This window comes from Erpetoichthys calabaricus, chromosome 18 (genome assembly GCF_900747795.2).
Source record: "Erpetoichthys calabaricus chromosome 18, fErpCal1.3, whole genome shotgun sequence".
Lineage (NCBI taxonomy): Eukaryota > Metazoa > Chordata > Cladistia > Polypteriformes > Polypteridae > Erpetoichthys > Erpetoichthys calabaricus.
In genome coordinates this window covers 57,839,912-57,860,779 of record NC_041411.2, presented here as the reverse complement: position 1 = coordinate 57,860,779, position 20,868 = coordinate 57,839,912, and the positions used below count along the sequence as shown (strand labels likewise).

The window sequence follows — 20,868 nt, the reverse complement described above, 5'->3', positions numbered from 1 at the left end:
GGAACGAGAATGGCATAAGCCCACAGTAGGACATCGGCATACACCATCCATAATCACATTTAGCCAGCTTAGAACCAACAACTAAACTAATATGCACGTTTTTGGGGTCATGGGATGAGAAGTGGAGAACAGTTCTAGAGACTACTGGGTCCTAGATCCTTGAGGCAGAAGCAAACACAACCTATAAGCTGTACGAATAAACTTGACATACACGTATTTTTTTGCCGCAACTATCTCTGCATAAGAGGAAACATTAGGTTTTCTTGTGGTTGTGGTTATAGCATTTATAATGGTGAGGTCTTCATCAGCAGCTTGGACTAACCATGCTGCATTATGCACATAAGTGTTGTTATGGCTTCACACCTACTTCTGCACATAACTGAAGTAACTCTGCTGCAATATGACTCATAAGAAAGCATATACAGGAGCAAGGGCAAAAAATGAACTGTAGAAGATTTGAAGCAGGTATGGCAGTATTTATTACAGCTGGATTGAAATGGGTTGTAGCAGCCTCGATAAATAAAAGTCTGAGACAGAGTCTTTACATACACAATACACAGCTACATGACTCTCATGAGGTCTACATGAAAGACAACAATAACTCATAAGGACAGTAACAGTGACTCCTATAGTTTACGAGCCAAGGACCAGGTCCAAGCCAGCTCAATTCAAGTTTCTCAGTTGTATGTATTGCAGATTTGTGGCTGCCGGAGGATGCAACTTAGTCAGTACAGGGAAACGCCACAACCAACAGGTTCAAGTCTTTTTCAAAGTAGTTGTGTCTTGAGGCCAAGCACAAGGAAATAATTACATGTAATTTTTTGACTGCCTTACTTGATAAATTTTCCCTTGGGACAAATAAAGTACTATTTATCTAAAGGCGTTAACAATGCTGGATGCCCCTTGGCAGAAGATCGCGGCCTAACTGTTTGGATACTAATGAGGGCATTTGCAATGGCATGCCTGCCAAAGTAAACAGCAGAGAAAAGGCCTCCCTGAGATTACAAGGGTTTGGGAGAGAAGTTAATTGTAAACTTGCTACATGAACCTTCCGTTTTAAAACATTCTATTTTATGAACCAACAAATCTGCTGCATGTGAAAGACATTGGTAATTTCCAATCCACTTAATAAAAATGACAACCATTTCTTTGTTTTTTTTTTGGGTGGTGACTTTCCTTTTCGTCCATTACTACCAATGTCAGACGGAGGCAGGTATTGAATTGTCATAATACTCCATCATGCAAGAGAGACAGTTCAGTGCCATGTAGCATATAAAAAACACATCACTGCTCCTGGGTATTAATAAAGTTGTCATCTCCTCTTTGTAACTGAAAGTATGCCTTCAGACGGATAATGAAACATGAAGAGTAAAAAGGCAGCTCCAGTTGTGGATATCTGTTACTTTAAATTTTATCCTTTTCAGTGGCACTTCTGCTTTTCATTAAATACTGTTTATAGCATTTCAGTTGACAGTCCAGGATGGATATTCCTTATGCTAAGAACATGAGGGTAGTGCACTGTAGCACAAGGGTTCCTATTGCACAAAAGGTTGGAAGACAATTTTGACTTGTGGAAATGCATGCCAGTCATGACACATTTGCTAAACAGAAGTCAAATAGGAAGATAAAATAGGAATAAAAAAACAGTTAAAAGATTAAGGTAAAACATAAAATAATAAATAAATGTAAGTTATTGAGGTGCATAGTTTTCCTGTTTAAAAATAAGTTGTACAGCAGCATCAACATCCTCCACGATGTGGTCTGGCTCCACAAGCGCTGGCTCAAAACCGAAGTCTCTGTGACCATGAAACACTGTCTCTGTAATACACTCATTGGCATCTGTGGGAATCTCAGTGTGGGGGTTATAGACACCAGTGCAAACCAGAACAGACTTACAAGCCACAGCGGAAGGAGGTGCCAGCTCATTCTCCCACATGTTATCAAGGTCTTCTTCCTGAGAAACAGCAGTTGCTGACGAACCGGTCACAGCTGCTACCTTAGCCAGTGTCTTTGCACTCTTCTTTGATGACTTTTCTTCCAAGTAACGGTTGTACAGGTTAGCACCATAAATATCTGTCATGACATTATCACTGCAAAAAACACCATTGTAAAATTAGTAAATGTATAAATAAAGGCAAAAGTAGGATGTAATTGATACAGCTATAGGTCTGAATAAGTTCTGTCTTCCCACAGTTTTTCACTTTGCTTTCTGTACATATGTCATGTTTCCCTTCACTTTAACATAAGGTAAATGTTGAGTAGTGCAGTTACCCCCTGAAGCCTGGAGTTGCAGTAAAAAGCCTCAGGATCTTTAGAAGCCTCATGCATCACCTCTGTATACAACATTTCTTGAGAAGCCGAGACTTTGTAATACAAATAGAGACATACTATACAGCAACCATAAACAGTGGTACCTCTGGTCACGACCGTAATTTGCTCTAAAACTCTGGATGTGACCCAAACGTAATTTCCCCGTAAGACTGTATGCAAATACATTTAATCCATTCCAAACCGTACAAACTGTACGTAAATATATATTTTTTAAGCACAAAAATAGTTAATTATACCATAGAATGCACAGTGTAATAGTAAACTAAATATAAAAACATTGAATAACACTGAGAAAACCTTGAACAACAGAGAAAACTAACATTGTAAGAGTTCGTGCTAGACCCTTATGAACCGCTCGCTGTAAACGCTTTTTTTTTTTTTTTTTTTTTTAACAGGAGTTTTAAGCACAGGGGAAAAAAATGAAATGCTACTTCTCTTGCAAAACTTTTCAAACCATCCTCTACTGGCTTTAAATTCCTCACCTTCGCCACTTGAAGGATTTTTTTTTTCAGCAAATTGCCATGAATCTTCCTGGCTTTCTTGCATATGATCGGCTCATTTACGCTATCCCCTGTAAGTTGCTTCTCATTCAACCACACTAGCAACCGTTTATCCACCATACCAGCACTTGAGGCCTCTGCTTTTTTAACACTGTAACTCCTTTTGCAACATCAGCTGCTTTGTTAGGCCCTGTATACGCAAACAAAAGAAAATGGGAAACGGAGAATGGGTAATCATTGGCGTGTACGAACGCATGTAGGAAAACTGGGTGCCAGTGTTTTTGTTCACCACCAGAGCGTGTGGTCGTGAACAGATGCTAAATTTCGGCAAACCTTTTGATCGTAACCCGATTTGTATGTGTTCGGAAATGCTCGTGCCCAGAGGTTCTACTGTAAATATTCCACTTTTCTTGTAATGCAACAAACACCAGAAGAATCAGGAGACAAAACAAACAAACACAAAGTGAAATACCTTCACATATGTTTTTCTCTAAACAGAATTATGAAGAAAATGGAAGGCAACTGAAAATCAACTGTGCAGGTGCTGCTCATCATTGCAAGACATTTTTAAGGGGGTTCTGTGACTCATACATACCCAATAGCATACAGAGTCCTGATTGGTTTCCTCCACTTTCTCTCAGCTGCCTGTGCCCTGATGAGGTATTCTGCATAGTGGTATGTGAGTTCGCTGGGTTTGCCCATCAGAGCTTCATACCTTAGCTCTTTGCCAGTTATCTTTTTATAAACATTCTCTAGGCACACCATAAATGTTCCATGGCCAAAGCTGTAATAAAAAAGGGTTTTAGAAAACTTAAGTGCAACATTTTAAAACATGGACATACTTCATTACAAGCAGAGATCAAGAGGGGAGTAACAACATTACAGAGTATTTGGTCCAAATTCCAAAAATTGAATATTAGCTAACAATTCAAATTCAAGGAGGAGCTACTACTTCCCCAATTCTCACATTCCTTATTCTGCATTTCTGAGACATGCCTATCCATTTCATTAACTATTTTCAAATGCTCTCGTTCCTGGATCCAGTTGTCAACTTCAAGCAGTACACTACCTTTTCATCAAACCATTTCAGTCTTGGATTTGGTTTAAGATATCTACTAATCTCACATACTTCACACTTAATATTTGAGAATCAAACTAATTCCTGAATATCAAGAGAAAGTATAGTCTTTTCAAGGACACCCAGAAGCAGATGAAGGAGAGATCTTTAAGCAGTATGGATGTGTGTCCAATGTTTATCAGTAAAGATTTGCAAATCATTCAAATCAGAAGAAATTGTCCTTTCAATTACCACCTGTATAAACATTTGGTCAGTTTGTTGAAACTCGTAAATAATAGCTAGAGTAAATATGTACATTGCTGTTAATATCACATTTGTCAATTGTTTTGGCTTATAGTTCAATGTGTGACTTGCTTATTGGTAGGCAAAGAAATGTCAAATAACCAATTGATTTACATAAGGTTAATGCTGTGCTGTGAGGTTGATTCTTTGGCTTTCTTTTCGGACAATTCCAAGAGGTCAGCAAGAACCGGGACATGACCAGTACTCCACTACAGAGGTATGTGTGTGTGTGTGTGTGTGTATATTATTTATATATTATATATATATATATTGTGAGATATGGCCGGTTATTTATCCCAGCCAATACCCCCAGGCCACCAGATGGAGCCCTCCTTCAGCATGGAGCTACCCCAAATGCCAGCAGGGAATTATGGACAGTGGACTTTTAATGCACAGCCCTGCTGGATACCACGGGGCCCGCCAGGAGTCGCTGCAGGGAGGCCCAGGGATTGTTATTTGCACCATAACCCGGAAGTGCATCTTAATCACAGCGACACAAGGAATGACGTGCTTCCGGGGTGAAGAAAAAGGATTTTTATCTGACCCGGAAGTGTCCCATGTCACGTGGACAAAGGCGAAGGCGAAACACTTCCGGGTCAAGGACTATAAAAGGATTGTGGGAAATCCCAGACGTTGAGCTGAGCTGGGTGGAAGGGTGGCAAAGCGTCTGGGAGTGGAGGATTGAGTATTGTTTATTGTAGTGATTATTGATTTATTGAGTATTGTGGAGAGGAGGGTGCTTTGTGCACTTATTATTATAATAAATATAATATATCTGGTCCGAGGGTTCACGGGGACCCTTAAACTGTCACATTTATATATTATATATATATATATATATATATATATATATATATATATATATATATATATATTATATATACATATACACAGTTGGTTTATAATGCGTATAGTACTTGCAAGTTGACAGAAATCACATATAATTCTGTGATTTCTGTCAACTTGCAAGTACTATACGCATTATAAACCAACTGTACCTTTATTAATTTGAATTGCTTAATCATGTTTGTCATGGTTACATCACTGCTCCCCCCTTCCTTTTTAAACCCGTGATCTCGCTTAGCAAATTGCTCACTGAATTGCAATATTAAGAAATGTTACTTATTGCTTTAAATATCTGAAACAGGGTAGAAAAGAAAGGTATATGAATATAAAAGATGGCAAGAAGATTATACTAACTACAAAAGAGATGAAGAAATCCAGCAGAAGATAGATATTTATGTGCTTAATAATTAAGTCTGATCTACGCAGCGAGTATAATGTTCTATGAAGCCCGAGAAAAACATATTGCATTTAATGCAAGAAAACATATTGCATTAAAATATTTAGTTTCCCTGACAGTGGGCTGGTGCATGTCAGTGCAACAAGAGAAAATAATCCATACTCGATAATTGTGAATATTTTTGCTGCAAACACTTACTAAGTATGAAAACCCTGTCAGAAGCAAAAAAGAAAAAAGTACACATTGCAGCATGCTTTTTTTCAGGCTCGTCTCATTTTTATGTGGACTGTTTTGATGCTTTTTATTGCAATGATTGTGTTACTTTATATCAATGTCTTTTCTTCTGTATATTTAAAAGACAAACACCAATTTATAAAAGTCTCTTACACTAAATTATATCTTTATCAAGGTTTTGCAGCATGGTCATAATGAAAAATGTTAGTAACTGCCTAATTAAACTAGAACTGATCTACCCACCTACATCCAAGATGGCGTCTAACGTCTAATCTGTAACGCTGTAGTGAGAAGTCAAGTAAAATGACACCTTTTATTGGCTAACTAAAAAGATTACAATATGCAAGCTTTCGAGGCAAGATGTAATGAAGGGGCCCAAGTTGCCTTGAAGGCTTGCATATTGTAATCTTTTTAGTTAGCCAATAAAAGGTGTCATTTTACTTGACTTCTCACTACATTCATAATGGCTAACACGGTACAACACCCTAGTACTTATGTAATGCTGTAAATTTTACAGCACTGGTCAGTCTTTTGATGGAAATTAAAACTAACAGGTGAGACATTTTGCACAACAGCAGAGATTCAAATGCCACTGATAAAGTGGTTTTTGAACCTGCAACCAGGAGATTAAAGCAGCCTTCAAACAAAGTATGTTGTAAGTGTTCATTTTCATTCCTTCTTAGTTGCTAATATATTGCACACCTTCTATCATAAAACAGAAACAATGAATAAAAAATAGTAAAAGAAAAAGGAGTAATATGACTTTTTTTATAATCACAAAACATTAGAAACAAATCATCCCTCAAGCTGACATACCGTGGGGACTGGGCTTCAGCCATCCACATGAGGTCCATGTTACAAGCCAGCAGAGGGATGTGTGGGTAAGTGGGATTGCACAGAGCACTTCCAAGGTTCCCGTTTGTAAGTAATGTGTCAACAATTAGCTGCAGGTTTGTTTCCCATCGTATTGGCTCCCCAAACAGGACAACAACTAAAAGGGGAAGAAAAAACATCACAATTCCCTAGAAGGCACCAGACAATATCAATGAAAGCAAAGGAAGGAATAACAATGACAGGTGAGGGATGGAAAGAAAAGGGAAAATGACCGCAGTTCTATATGGAATGAATTGGTAACAGCTGAAAGGAAATACAGCAAATAAAGGAAAGGAATAACAGCCACATTTCAGGAAACGTGTAGCTTCCAAACACAATACCTGTGGCATTTTGCACTGTATCTGTGGATAGAGTTCAACAGTTATCTCATACTAGATCAACAATCCAGCATTAATAATTAACAATTTAGCCTTGTCAACAGGTAAATCAATGAAAAGCCTGGGATTTGTGGTGCTGGGGGGTATCTTCTGACTAACACAACAAATCTACAAAATGAAATGTTTTGCTCAGAATAAAATAACTAATAAAAAATACACATAAATGTACTCACCTTCAACTTTTGGAGGATTCACTGGAGATGGCCGCTAAAGTGCAAAATAAATAAATAAATAAATAAATAAAAATTTTAAAAAATCATCACAAAGGTTAATATGCAGTATTAGTAATTGCGATACACAAAGTTATTTTGACTAAGCGTGATTTTTTTTTTTGACTTGATACCAAACTTTACTTCCATGTGTTGAAGCTGATTTCAGAATTACTGTTGTTTCTGCTTTAACTATCCAATGGTTGAACTGGTCCAAATTTTAATATCACTGGTATTGGAATATTCCAATGAACATCACTGGTCCAAATTTGGCACTTACCAAAAACTTTGGTCTTCTGTTGTGGTCAACCATGTCAAGCAAAGGAAAGGCCTCCCGCAACATGTCTATTGTGATAACCTTGGTAAAACCCAAACTGCAGACAGCCAAGTCAAGGACAAGTAGGTATGACATAAGATAGTGTCTATCAAGCTGCCAGATAAACACACATTGAGCTAAAGGAAAGAAAAAAAAATCACCAAACAGCACCTGCTATTAACTCAACTAGCTTTTTTTCCCTTTATGCCAGTGCACTGAAGTCAGAGGAATTAATTTGTGACATTTTAAAAGTCAAAGTAAGTTAATTTACTACTAAGGAAAGCTGCAGACATTCTTAGTGCAAATTTAACTTTTTACTGTTAACTTTAACGTGACTCTGAAGTTCTGTGAGCTTAGCATTAATTTGCTGTAGTATATATATATATTTTTTTTTTGTTCTTTATTTCGCCTTATACAATTTCTTGTATTAGGAATTTGTTAATTTTTGCATACCCCTTGGGGTCAGAGCATAGGGTCAGCCATTGTTCAGCGTCCCTGGAGCAACTGAAGGTTAAAGGCCTTGCTCAAGGGCCCAGCAGAGTAGGACCTGTTTTGGCAGTGACGGGGATTTGAACCGGCAACCTTCGGGATACCAGCACAGATCCTTAACCTCAGAGCCACCACTCCACCCTGGTTAGAATATGCATCTAGAATGTTCATCATCCAAACACATGGTCATATCTGTAGCAGGACTTCAGCCATAAATAGCTTCAATATCTATTCCAAAAAAAAAAAAATTACCAAAGTTTTCAAAGTAAGACATCTGCTCTCAGCAGTGTGGGTTTTAAGTACACTCAGCCTGAAAAGAGCATGAACAACCTGAAAACTGATACTTGTGTGGCAGCCATATAAAAGATCTATCAATAAAAACTCTCACATCTGCTATTGACTTTTTAATAACCGTAGAACAGGACAGCAAAAAAAATACATTTAAGCATAACAAATTAGCACATAAGCAGGGAAAAAAAAGAGAAGAGAAAATAAAGTAAGTGATCTAACCATTCAGGTAGGAAATACAGAGCACAGCCTGAACGCAAAACAAACAAGCAAAGCAGAAATTACCCTTTCCTTTCAGGCCACACAATTAAAATTAAATCTCATAATGACCTTTTTATCCTGTTCTGCACAGCAGAAACACCTCTAGGCAAAGCTGCTTGGACTATATGAACACAACTGCACAGTATAGCCACATCTGATCAATTCCAAAATGTAGAGTTAAAGCACAGATTACATTTAAACAAAAACTAAAACATTGCCTTCCCAAAAATCACATCATGTTCACACACAACAGCAGGCAGCTAAATGAAAAGGATGCATAGCACCTTTAATTATGTTTCATGGTGCTATAGGTGTGAAGTTTGGATAGTTTAGCAGCTTCATTGGTGTTAAGATGTACTCACCTGCTGGAAAGGGGGCTATATAGTATTTAAAACATTTTAATATTCTACAGCTTAATAAGAGGGTAAATCAAAAAATAAAGGCAATTTGAAAATTAAGCGGTACCTGCAATGGAAAGAAGCGGACACGATACAACAAATTTGCAATGACTTCTGAGTGGTTTGAATACGCACAGCGCAGCACTCTGGCTTTAACTAAAACTAATGGCAAAGTCAAATAAACATGGATGCACTGCTGCTGGACTGCACCATTGTTGAACAATGCTCCGCAGTGAGATTTCTTTGGGCAGAGGGAGCGAAACCTGTTTTCACGTTATATTTTTGAAAGTTTTCAGGAAACCAATTGATTGGAAAGAAAACACATCTTGTAAAGGATACTTCTTTGCAATATCAAGAACTGGTCCTTGTCCAGAGACAAGAACACTTTTGTTGTGGTATTTTCTAAACATTCGTAAAGGGCTGTGTGACATCACCACTTGATTCTGCGATATCTAAGGGAGGGAAAAAAAAAAACACACACAAAAATATACAGAGAACTTTAAAGATTAAATACTAAAAAGTGAAGAGTGTGACCAGTACAGCTGAGAGGTACTGTATCTATTTGACACATGTAGAAAGAAAATATTTACCCATTTACTGGCTAAAATAAGTAGTGCATTGGGTAAAGCCAGGCAGGGAAAATTAATGAGTTCATCATTCTAATCATCCATTATAAAAATGTAATTAAAACAAACAGAGGACATTATTTGCTAATTGAACTCCATTACCAACTACGACAAATACTTTGACATGGGACTTGTTAACAAAACAAGATTTTTTAAAGAACTCGTCACCAAATAAATGTAGCACTTGCATATCTTCTCTCAAGACTTCCTAATACCAACTGAACAGTTCAGACAGCTGAATAACTCTTTCCTAATTGACCTAGCCATTTTTGCAATCACAGATATTTTCTACTGGCAGAAAACTGCCAATTCCAATGATATTGCAACAAATTAACAAAGTAAGTGTAAGTGGGAGCCAATTGATTCTTAGTCAGAGCCACTTAACTAAATTGTCAAAGACTGCAAAACTTGTGGAAGAAACAATCAAATTGTTTGTAAACCAAGCATTAATTCACTGAAAAGCCCTTATAAATAATTTCCAAACCAAATCCATGGAAAATTGTCAGAAGACAAGTCTTACAATGTCTGCTGTCTACAGCACTTAGCATTGTCTAAGCCAAACTGAAGACAAAGATCAACTCACTAAAACACAAACATAGAAAGGCCAACACTTCTTAAAGAGACCTCTGACACTTATGGAAATGCAACAACCACCACAGTAGCTGCTTTTTCCAGATTAGCCTGAAAGAATATTATCAAATGCTATGCTGACTATGATTTATAAACATTTCTGTGTACAATAATCCCTCGCTATATCACACTTCAACCTTCGCGGCTTCACTCTATCACGGATTTTATATGTAAGCATATTTAAATATATATCACGGATTTTTTAATGGTTCGTGGATTTCTGCGGACAATGGATCTTTTAATTTCTGGTACATGCTTCCTCAGTTGGTTTGCCCAGTTGATTTCATACAAGGGACGCTATTGGCAGATGGCTGAGAAGCTACCCAACCAGAGCGCGTATTACGTATTAAATAAAACTCCTCAACTATATTGTGAGCGCAGGGGTTGTTCGCACCCCTAGAGGATACGGCCGCTCCTCAAAAAACGCTGAAAGATTACCTTCACATTGCTCTCTTCCTTGCTGGGCTTACATATGGCTGCTTTATCAAGCGATATGCTTTCCACACTGTGCTTCGCATACTTAAAAGATCAAACAGCACATATTGATTTTTGATTGTTTGCTTTTCTCTCTCTCTTGCTCTGACATTCTCTGCTCCTGATGGAGAGGGTGTGAGCAGGGGGGCTGTTCGCACCCTAGACAATACGGACACTATTCTAAAAATGCTGAAAGATTACCTTCACGTTGCTCCCATCTGTGCAGCTGCTTTGTCAAGCGACATGTTTCCCACACGGTGCTTCGCATACTTAAAAGCTCGAAGGGCACGTATTGATTTTTGATTATTTGTTTTTCTCTGTCTCTCTCTGACATTCTCTGCTCCTGACAGAGGGGGTGTGAGCAGAAGGGCTATTCGCACACTGGCCTAGAGGATACGGACGCTCCTCTAAAAAATGCTGAAAGACTACCTTTACATTGTACATCCTTGCAGCTGCTTTGTCTGGCGGTGCTTTGCATATTTAAAAGCCAAACAGCCCTATTGATTTTTGTTTGCTTTTCTCTCTCTCTGACATTCTCTGCTCCTGACGCGCACTCCTTTGAAGAGGAAGATATGTTTGCATTCTTTTAATTGTGAGATGGAACTGTCATCTCTCTCTTGTCATGGAGCACAGTTTAAACTTTTGAAAAAGAGACAAATGTTTATTTGCAGTGTTTGAATAAAGTTCCTGTCTCTCTACAACCTCCTGTGTTTCTGTGCAAATCTGTGACCCAAGCATGACAATATAAAAATCTTAATACATAATTCGCCAGTCTCCTCACTCCCTCACTCACATCCGTCTGAAGCCGAATGCGCAGTTGCCTTCTGCGTATGTCCGAAGCCGAATGCGCAGTCGCCTTCTGCGCAGCTGCCCGAAAAAAAAACTTACGAGACCGACATCATGGCAGGCGGCGGATTTACGGCCGTGAAAATTCAAAGAGAAAGGCGACTACGGCCACGAAAATTCAAAGAGAAAGGCGACTTTGATTAAAGCTCTAGAGGCCTGAAAGGCGATTTCGACTACAGCTCAAGGCCTAATTACGCATTCATTCAATACACCTATATCAGGTTTGTGGTGCTTATACTTATTATATATTATACTATTCCACTCGTGCCCGTTTCATCTTACGTTGTCGAAACGGGCTCTTTGTCTAGTAACCATATAAACATATGGTTTCTACTTCGTGGATTTTCACCTTTCGCGGGGGGTTCTGGAATGCAACCCCCGCGATCGAGGAGGGATTACTGTAATACATTGGCTAGGATTATTTCAAGTATTAAAAGAGTAATAGAAATTAAAAACAAACTTTCTATATGCAGACTTAGTGTCAGGCAATGTGAAGCATCAATGTTAAAAAAAATTAAAAGGCCAAATGGTCTTTTAAATGGTACACAATGGTACACCGCTGAAAAAAATAATGGGGACACTTAAATCGCATGAAATAATCAAGTAGAAAAACTTTACCAAGTAATGCTGTATGATTTAATGAGAACAAAATGATGCAACAACAGGGAATGAAAACCAAAATAACCGACCCACTGAGGTCTGGATTCAACATTACACTGAAAATCAAAGACAAAAATTGAAATCACAGACTGATCCAACTTGCATTAATTTCATCATGGTTTCATCATGGCAGCTCAAACTGTGACTCAGTAGTGTGTATGGCCCCCACGTGCCTGTATGCACTCCCGACAATGCCTGGGCATGCTCCTGATGGGACAGTGGAAGGTGTTATGAGGGGTCTCCTGCCAGACATGGATCAGGAAATCAGTGAGTGGATAGGCTATGAGCACAGGTCCCACTAGAGGACTTTGGGCCCTCATGGAGTCTTTTCTTGAAAGTTTGGTCAGAAACCTGCACACCCAGTAGCCAGTTGGGGTCATTTTCTGGGGTTCTGGCAGTGCTCCTCCTGTTCCTCTTTGTTCAAAGGTGCAGATACTGGTCCTGCTGATGAAATAATCACCTTTCATTTTCAGTAATCCCTTACAGTATAGTAGGCAGATACGTTGCACAGGTTTTTAGCACTTCTGTCTTACAGTTTTGCAGCCCTGGGTTTATAATTTAAATTTACATATTATTCTGTGCATACAAGAGTTTTCTCTGGGTACTCTGGCTTTCTTTTTTTTTTAATGCAACAAATATCTGGACTACTTTACTAATAGAGATATGATGGGATATCACCATGGATCAAAAAAAAAAAAAAACCAGACTATACATGCATAGACTTTAGATATTCTTCACGGATTTGCAATGTCTATTAATATATGATTTTCTCCATTTTATTTTCCATTTTTGCTGTGGAAGTAACTTGTGCCATCACCACCACCTGATCAAAGTACTGTGCAATCACCTGTGATGTTCATATGAAAGCAGATACCCCAACTATCCATGAGACCCACTGCATTGAATCCTCCAAGATGAAACCTAAAAAACAATATGGAATGACTTGTGTACATTTATCTTTGGTAGAATACCAAAAATTGGCTTTGTCAATTTTCTGGCCTTGGAACCTCTGAAAATTTCGTTGTCATGCCAGACCCATTTAGAATTACTATTCCACATAAGAGAATGTCTTTGAACTAAAGATATACTGAATACCACTGAATTTTTTGTATCTGATACCACTACCAGTTAAATTTTACAATACATGACATCTTCCAATACAACAGCAAAAACAGAATCCCATTCATTGGCTTTTTACTAAAGTGCTACAATTTAAGTTAGCAATATTGTGCAATTTCTATAATACTATATATTAGCAGTAGCAACAGTTTTAAAATACCGGAATACCCATCAAGTACTTACCCAACTGTCATTTAAGTAATCAAGTATTGTTCAACTTTAATGTGTGGCTGATGTGATGATTTTCCAAGTGTAGCAAATGGGGAACTTATAATCTTCAGAGGATTTTAGTATAGGGTTAATACAGAATGATTATCTCATGAACTACTTGATTTATCTTCACATGTGCACATTCTAAATTTATTCTGATGTTCTGTTGACTAACTGAAAAATACTGCTTAAAATCCATACTAAATATAAAAAAGTCACATAATAATATTATCCAAGATAATTTAGAATACTTTCATTTAAACAAACTCTATAAAAGCATGTTGTTTTTAAAACAGCCTTAAGTCTGGATTGTCAGTGAAGCAAAGCTTGTTAAGCTTGTAACATTTACTATTAAAAGATTTAATATTTGACAACATTAGCTAGTTAGAAAAAATATTTAACAGATGAATCAAATTAATTCAAATTCCAAATGTCATAAATTCATGGCGCTTTAATTTTCCAAGTTTGTCCCTATTTTTTTTTTTTTTTTTTTTTTTAAATAAATTTGTCCCAACATTAATGATTCTTGTGTGAGTTCAAATTTGTCAGTTTTAATTAGCCCTTTATTTAATCCTTTTTATGAGTGGTTGCACTTTTTATCACTTATGCCTTTGTAAAAATACAGAATTTGAAAATTACTTGGGCTGTCTTTACCAGTACTCAAAAAGTTTATAACTGTGAGGCAGCATTACATTCTTCAATGTAACATTCAAATACATGATGTGCTTTCACTCACGAGTTATACTAATGAATGGTAGTTTACCTTCAAAAGCCAAACAAACAACATAAATTCAGTGTTTCTAGATTCATATTAAACAATAAAGTATGCTGTTTAATTTGTTCTACTAACTTCATGTTTCGGCAATTACACTTCTCTGAAACACTCTAATTCTGTTAATCACTAGAAAGATGTGCCTTGTCCTTCGACTCATTGAAACACTAAATAAATTTTATTTTGGTATTAACAAATGGAACAACTTGTGCCATCAGCTGTGTAAACAAGGAAAAGAGGCACTTTGTTTGAGTCTTGCATCAATGTTTTATTTGTGTGAGGTGAACTGGATGCTTGGACGGATAGACATTTATAGATGTGCTCACTACAATCAGAGAATAAATGTAAAAACCTCTGTTCATTTATCAAAACTGTGTAGGACACTATTAAAAGCAATTAATCTCATTATCTTTTCATCTCCTCTTAAAAGTGTGTGACAATACAAGTTAAATGATTACAACCTACTTTGACCGGTAATGCTATTTTGCTTTCAAAGCACACACAAATCTGTTCCTGAACTAATTCCATAATGAAGTAAAAGTGGCAATAACACAACCCTGTGTATGTGTGTGTGTGTGTTTTTTTTTTAATAAATATCAAGTACAATTCCTGGACTCATACACTAAAATTCTCCAGCACGAAAACAAAACATTTCCAGACAGGACTTCTGACAATTCTCTTTTCGACATGTGTTGATGCAGAGCTGTAGCAATATGGTTGTGGTCCATTTTTATATGAATTTTTTTGTACTCACTTTTTTCTCATGTATTATTGCACCCTCCAAAGAAATTCTACTTGCAGTAATACATGAATGCAGTAGTGACGTTCTTGGTACTACTGATACTGTAAAAAAAATGTGTTTTTTTTTGGTGTGTTTTTGCAACTCTGGTACTTAATTAGTACTGAAGTATCTTTTTGTGTCATCTCTACTTTAAACTATCAAAAGAAATTGTGAATTTCCCCTTGAGATTAATAAAGTATCTATCTAAATCAATGTCCAGGTTTAAAAAAAAAAAAAAAACAACAACTTCTGTGAACACAAGAAAAAAAACAAACTCTGCACAAAAGACTGTCCAGGCAGGAATGACACAAACAGTTTGAAGGGTTAAAAAATATTACACTCTACAATAGGTATAACGAACTCAAACTTTAAGTGCCCCTTTACCATCATTTCTGTTAACACACCAAGGCTTGTGCTAAGATCATTGCATTTTATCACTTATCAGGCAAATTATATCTAGACATAACTAAATTTAATGTATTCAATATATAGTTGGTTATAGATTTACAAGCCTTTAGTAACAAGGGGAGGAGTATAATGATGTTTGGATACTTTATTTTTTATACATTTGGTAATCTAAATATTTGCACAATATTTAGATTTAATACCCATTTTTACATTTTTAGGGTAAAATATATAGTCAATACTTTCAACATTTTCTACAATTTCATCAAGGTAAAATCCTGTTCAAAAAAAACTTATACAAACACAGCATTATTATTTGCAAGATGTATACATTTTAAATGATTCATGGCAACTCCTGGATATTCATCATAGCTAAATGAACAAACGAAACAGCTGCAATTAATATTTTTTGTGCTAATTCTGTATAAAGTGAATATATATACATGTATATATATATATATATATATATAGGCGGCACGGTGGCACAGTGGGTAGCGCTGCTGTCTCACAGTTGGGAGATCTGGGGACCTGGGTTCGATTCCCGGGTCCTCCCTGTGTGGAGTTTGCATGTTCTCCCCGTGTCTGCGTGGGTTTCCTCCGGGCGCTCCGGTTTCCTCCCACAGTCCAAAGACATGCAGGTTAGGTGGATTGGCAATTCTAAATTGGCCCTAGTGTGTGCTTGGTGTGTGGGTGTGTTTGTGTGTGTCCTGCGGTGGGTTGGCACCCTGCCCAGGATTGTTTCCTGCCTTGTGCCCTGTGTTGGCTGGGATTGGCTCCAGCAGACCCCCGTGACCCTGTGTTCGGATTCAGCGGGTTGGAAAATGGATGGATGGATGGTATATATATATATATATATATAATATATATATTATATATATATATATATGAATTTCCCATTGGGATTAATAAAGTATCTATCTATCTATCTAAAGTAAAAATGATCACAAAGTTCTGTGCAATCTTAATGCTGTTGAGCAGCAAGTAATGGACACTGTACATACCATTTTAGTCAACTGCTAAAAGCATAAGAACCTTATCATGAAGATCATACGACTCACCTTCATTCCCAGGATTTCAGACAACTGATCTGCCTTTGTCTGACGAAGGGAGTTTCCCGCATTGGTTACAAACACCACTGGAACAAGGAACTGGCCCCGTGTGTCCACTAACTTTTGAAAGGCCTTCTTCGCTGATGGGAGAGGAGTTTTTCCTCTGACTAGTACACCATCTATATCAAAGAGTAGGCCAAAGCTGGGCTGCAACTGGGAGTAAAAAAATTTAAAAAAAAAAGAACAGACCACAATTTAGGAGAGAGGAGTGCACTGGTGTTAATGAAAAAAAGAGAAAATGTCCATTTTTAGAGTTGTCCCATTAATTAGTCTTATTTTTAAAATGTATTTTAGAATTAGCAGCATTATTCCATAATTGACATTACAGAAGAACAAAGTCTCAACACTACAGACATGGTATGAATTACCACACTTGTACAATATTTACAGCTCAGTGACTAAAATCAGGACTCATGTTCACTCTATGATAATGCTTACTAGATATACAGGGTGGACAACTTCATATGGCTTAAGCAACAGCCTCTGCGGATTTTGCAAACAAAAACTTGCTTTTTAAGCCATCCTTTCATGTGATCATTTACAATTTTGCTTTATTTGACCGATGACTCTAAATTGGTCTTGTGTGCATGTGCACAATACTGGCAGAATAGGCTCCACCTCTCAGAAAGCCATTTTTGTAAAAAAATTTTAAAAAATGGGTTAACGACACAATGTTAAACATTTACTTAAAAATAAAACCAAAAATAAATCGCCAAGTGTATTTTTTTCTTCTCGAATGTGCTCCTAATCTATTGGGCTTTTTCCAGGGCAAATAAAATAATAACTTTTTGTAAAATTTAAATTCATTGAAATGCGACTTTTCTGCACCTACAATCTAATACACATAAGCTACAGGCTGTCATTGAGGCTTCAATTATGTAACATGTTTACAGCATCGCTAGTGCACGTCTGCCTCAATGCAGCTTTTTTTTTTTTTTAATTCAAACTCTAGCGTTACTTCGCTTTGACGCTGCGACCAGTGCTAACGGAAATGACTATCCAACAATGATCTTCATTTGGGGAACGTACCAAACTGAATTTAACCGTTTAGGTCCATATTACACTTCTGGACTTTCTCCATCTTCAATGCGACCTTGCTCAGGATAAACGGTTTTGAAAAATGGATGGATATGAGGCTGGAAATGCCGGCGACGTATAAGTATTACGTATACATTACACAGACATAATATTTGCATTAGACAGACACCACAGGGACTAAAAACACACATCATAATTCTTCATACACAGTGGATACATTTACAAAACTTTTAATTGGGTTTGCACATCGATACACTTAAATTTCTCTAAACTGTACTTCGAATCCAGATGTTAAGCGATCGGTCTAACTTTTTGTCGGACATATTAAATTCGAAAGTCACTCATTGATTCCCTTGAACATATACATTAGCTATAGATCGAATGATGGATCTACTTTTTACAACATGGAATTCTTCAGTATGTCCTTGAGCTAAACCTTCACCTGTTGCACGACACGCACTTACGAAATGCGACTGCTAATCGCTTCTCAAACAACTTGGGACCTCCGACATCAGTAACGTTTTACAAAGCTGTCAATGAACCGCTTGCATTAGTTACCCTGGTGTCCCGCCCCTCCCCCAACCGCAGCTGCACGGCGACACGCATGCGCAACTCAGGCATGTTCGTCGACCGCTCAGCGAGACTTACTGCACTCTCTGTAGCCGCCCCACACTGTGCGCAGCGTCGGTGCCCAGGTTCTCTTGCTATTCGACTACACAGCGTGTTCACCGCCCTCCATAAAGGCCTGAAGCCCTTCATGTTGGAAGTCTGCCGCTACTACTGACAAAGACCAGGAGAAAGTTGCGGTTTGACTGGTGAGCAACTCGATGCATAGAGCCGAAGAAGCACCTAGAAGACGTTCAGTCACCAGTAGGCCAACCTCCCTCACCGCCTTTGTACATAAGTGTGTGAAAGAGGTGGGAGGGGGAAGAGGTTGGTGACGTGATGACTGAAATGGGGCGGAGTGGCGTAACCAGACCCACATACGCTACGGATTGATAAGCAGGAGTGCACGCCACAGCACAGAATTGAGAGATGGGAATAATGTGGACACCGCAGTAGGCTCCAAGGATATAAACATGTGCGTAAGGCATGAACACATTTCAGTGATAGACAGCGGTACTTGGTGTGACAATAACAATGGCTGATACACACTGTGCTGCATTCATTATATATGTGTAAAATACTTACCTGCATTATACTGAAATGTGGACACAGGATAAGGCATTTATTTTTTTATTTTCATCAGTTGCCTTGCTTTTATAAACTATTTCAACGTTAACATAACCCCCCCCCCCGATTTTACCTACAATTTATCCAGTGAAGCAATAATGAAATACAAACTAAAATTAAAACGCGTAAATGGAGCTTCATTGACACTAATTGCTGCGTTTTCTTATTTGTTGTGTCCCAAATGTGACAAACTAAGTACACAACGATTGGAAAAGCTGCTATATTGGGCCGACGCGTCAGATAATGTAGCTTTAGACAAGGTACATTCCTGCCTGCTCATAAACAACCACCCCGATATCCTTGCCGTGGAGGAAGCGATACATTTAATTAACATACTATACGTATTTCTACACAGGCCTCACAATAATGCATTTCTCAGCGCATCAGAAAATACATCTTTTGGAAAAATGCGAAACTGAAAAAAAATGGCTTAAAACATTAAGCACATTAGGCATTACAAACAATAGAAATACTGTACATATGAAACAATGCGAAATAAAACACTGCTGCATCACTCCTCCTGCATGCCTACCTTAGCTATTTCACCTGCCCTTTTTAACTGACCTAGTGTGTCATGAACTTGAGAGACGTAACAGACGTTGTGATGACAACTTCAATTGATTCCTAAAATAATGTAATTCTACAAAACGACATAATCATTATATATACAATGCATTATGTTTGCATTGTATACAGACCCATTATAACCAGGGGGTTGCCGAGGGGCAAAAAGTTAGGCAATAACACTGATAATCATTCAATAACAATAATATTCCTCAAACTGTTTTAGCATCAGAGACATAATTGCAGCAAATTAAAATTACAGTCAGCTCAGCAACAGGATTGAAACTGTAGACTTTGAATGCATTGCTAGAGAGTGATTTAATTCAAAAGTATAAGCATTTCTCAAATGTGCTAACATTTAAATTAAGATTAAAAATTCACAAATGCCATCTTCTATAGTTTACCACCACCAATGACTTTATGATTAAACTCTTTAAATCCACTCCTGGCATGCTAAAAAGTTGTCCATAGTTGATGACTCGCTGAAAAAACTGACACCATTCATTGTCTGGAGGGTGATATTTCTCTCTATGCATTAGCAAGGAGACTGTAAACATGACATATGGGTAAATGCTCAGATTATATGTCAATTTTGTGATTATATTAGGCTTGTTAGTTTAGTTAAATAATCTATATGGTTATTGTTTATAAGGGGCTGTATAGTAAAATTATTACATGATTGTGCTCTATCATTGTAAACTTCATGGTATACTGGCTGATGAAAGGCTACCCTTAAAATTACTTAATTTTAAGTTGCCATTTAATGAGAACTTCTTACTTGTGTGATGTAAAATTTATTTTTTGGGAAAAAAATGTGAAACGCAAAACAAAAAAAATTAGTCTACCAACACAGCTAAATTGCTACACATTTTCTGCAATGTCACACCTCAAACAACTATTTTTGTCCCGGAGAGTCTTCAGCAGTGATGATTACACTCAGGTCACTCTTGAGCATTTGCCATCATAGGCTTACCAATTTTCAGATGTCTTGCACGGTAAACAATTTGAAGAAAGCAGGCCACATGTAGCTGGTATTTATGTTTATTAGGTGGTGTTCATCTGATGACTTTTTCTTAATTCTGCATATTCTGGATAGACAATGGTAAGACACTCATTTCGGATTTTAATCACTTGCAAAAGAAATTTGAACACTCAAAAATCACATACATGCCAAAAGAAAAAAGTTGTCATTTTTATCATTGTGACATTAGTGTATCTCTGCTCTATGACTGCACCCCCCCCCCCCCCCAAGTTGGTATCTATGGTAAAATATAAAAATTAGGAAAATGAATGCCAATACCATGTACCAACATGTGGCTTCATAGCCTTTTTGATTCTTGGATGCTCAGTGTGGTGAACTGTGTTATGCGGGAGTTGAAACTTTTAAAATAAATTATTCTTAAGGTTAACATGAAGCATTAAAGTATTATTATTTTGTAATGTTGAAAAAACTGCATAAAAAGTACACCTAAGGCAATCACCTCATACCCAAAGCACTAGT

The 20,868-nt window shown here is 37.4% G+C and overlaps 1 protein-coding gene across 1 annotated transcript; it reads right to left on the bottom strand.

Moving 5' to 3' along the window:
• Positions 1–455: 455 nt before the first annotated feature.
• Positions 456–18,615, bottom strand: zgc:77375 (uncharacterized protein LOC402927 homolog). Its single transcript, XM_028824378.2, has 8 exons — positions 18,219–18,615; positions 16,482–16,685; positions 9,240–9,352; positions 7,429–7,522; positions 7,113–7,146; positions 6,485–6,659; positions 3,427–3,615; positions 456–2,090 (listed from the first exon to the last, which is right to left on the bottom strand). Exons 1-8 carry the CDS (start codon positions 18,327–18,329, stop codon positions 1,691–1,693), a joined length of 1,320 nt encoding a protein of 439 aa, XP_028680211.1. The 5' UTR covers positions 18,330–18,615; the 3' UTR covers positions 456–1,690.
• Positions 18,616–20,868: the final 2,253 nt, after the last annotated feature.

Coding starts and splice junctions, on each gene's coding strand:
- zgc:77375 (XM_028824378.2), bottom strand. CDS start 18,329: ATGAAGGGCTTCAGGCCTTTATGGAGGGCGGTGAACACGCTGTGTAGT. Junction 7,523..9,239: donor GTTCTTGATATTGCAAAGAA/GTATCCTTTACA, acceptor GGCTGTCTGCAG/TTTGGGTTTTACCAAGGTTA. Junction 6,660..7,112: donor GAATCCTCCAAAAGTTGAAG/GTGAGTACATTT, acceptor TTCCCCTTTTAG/TTGTTGTCCTGTTTGGGGAG.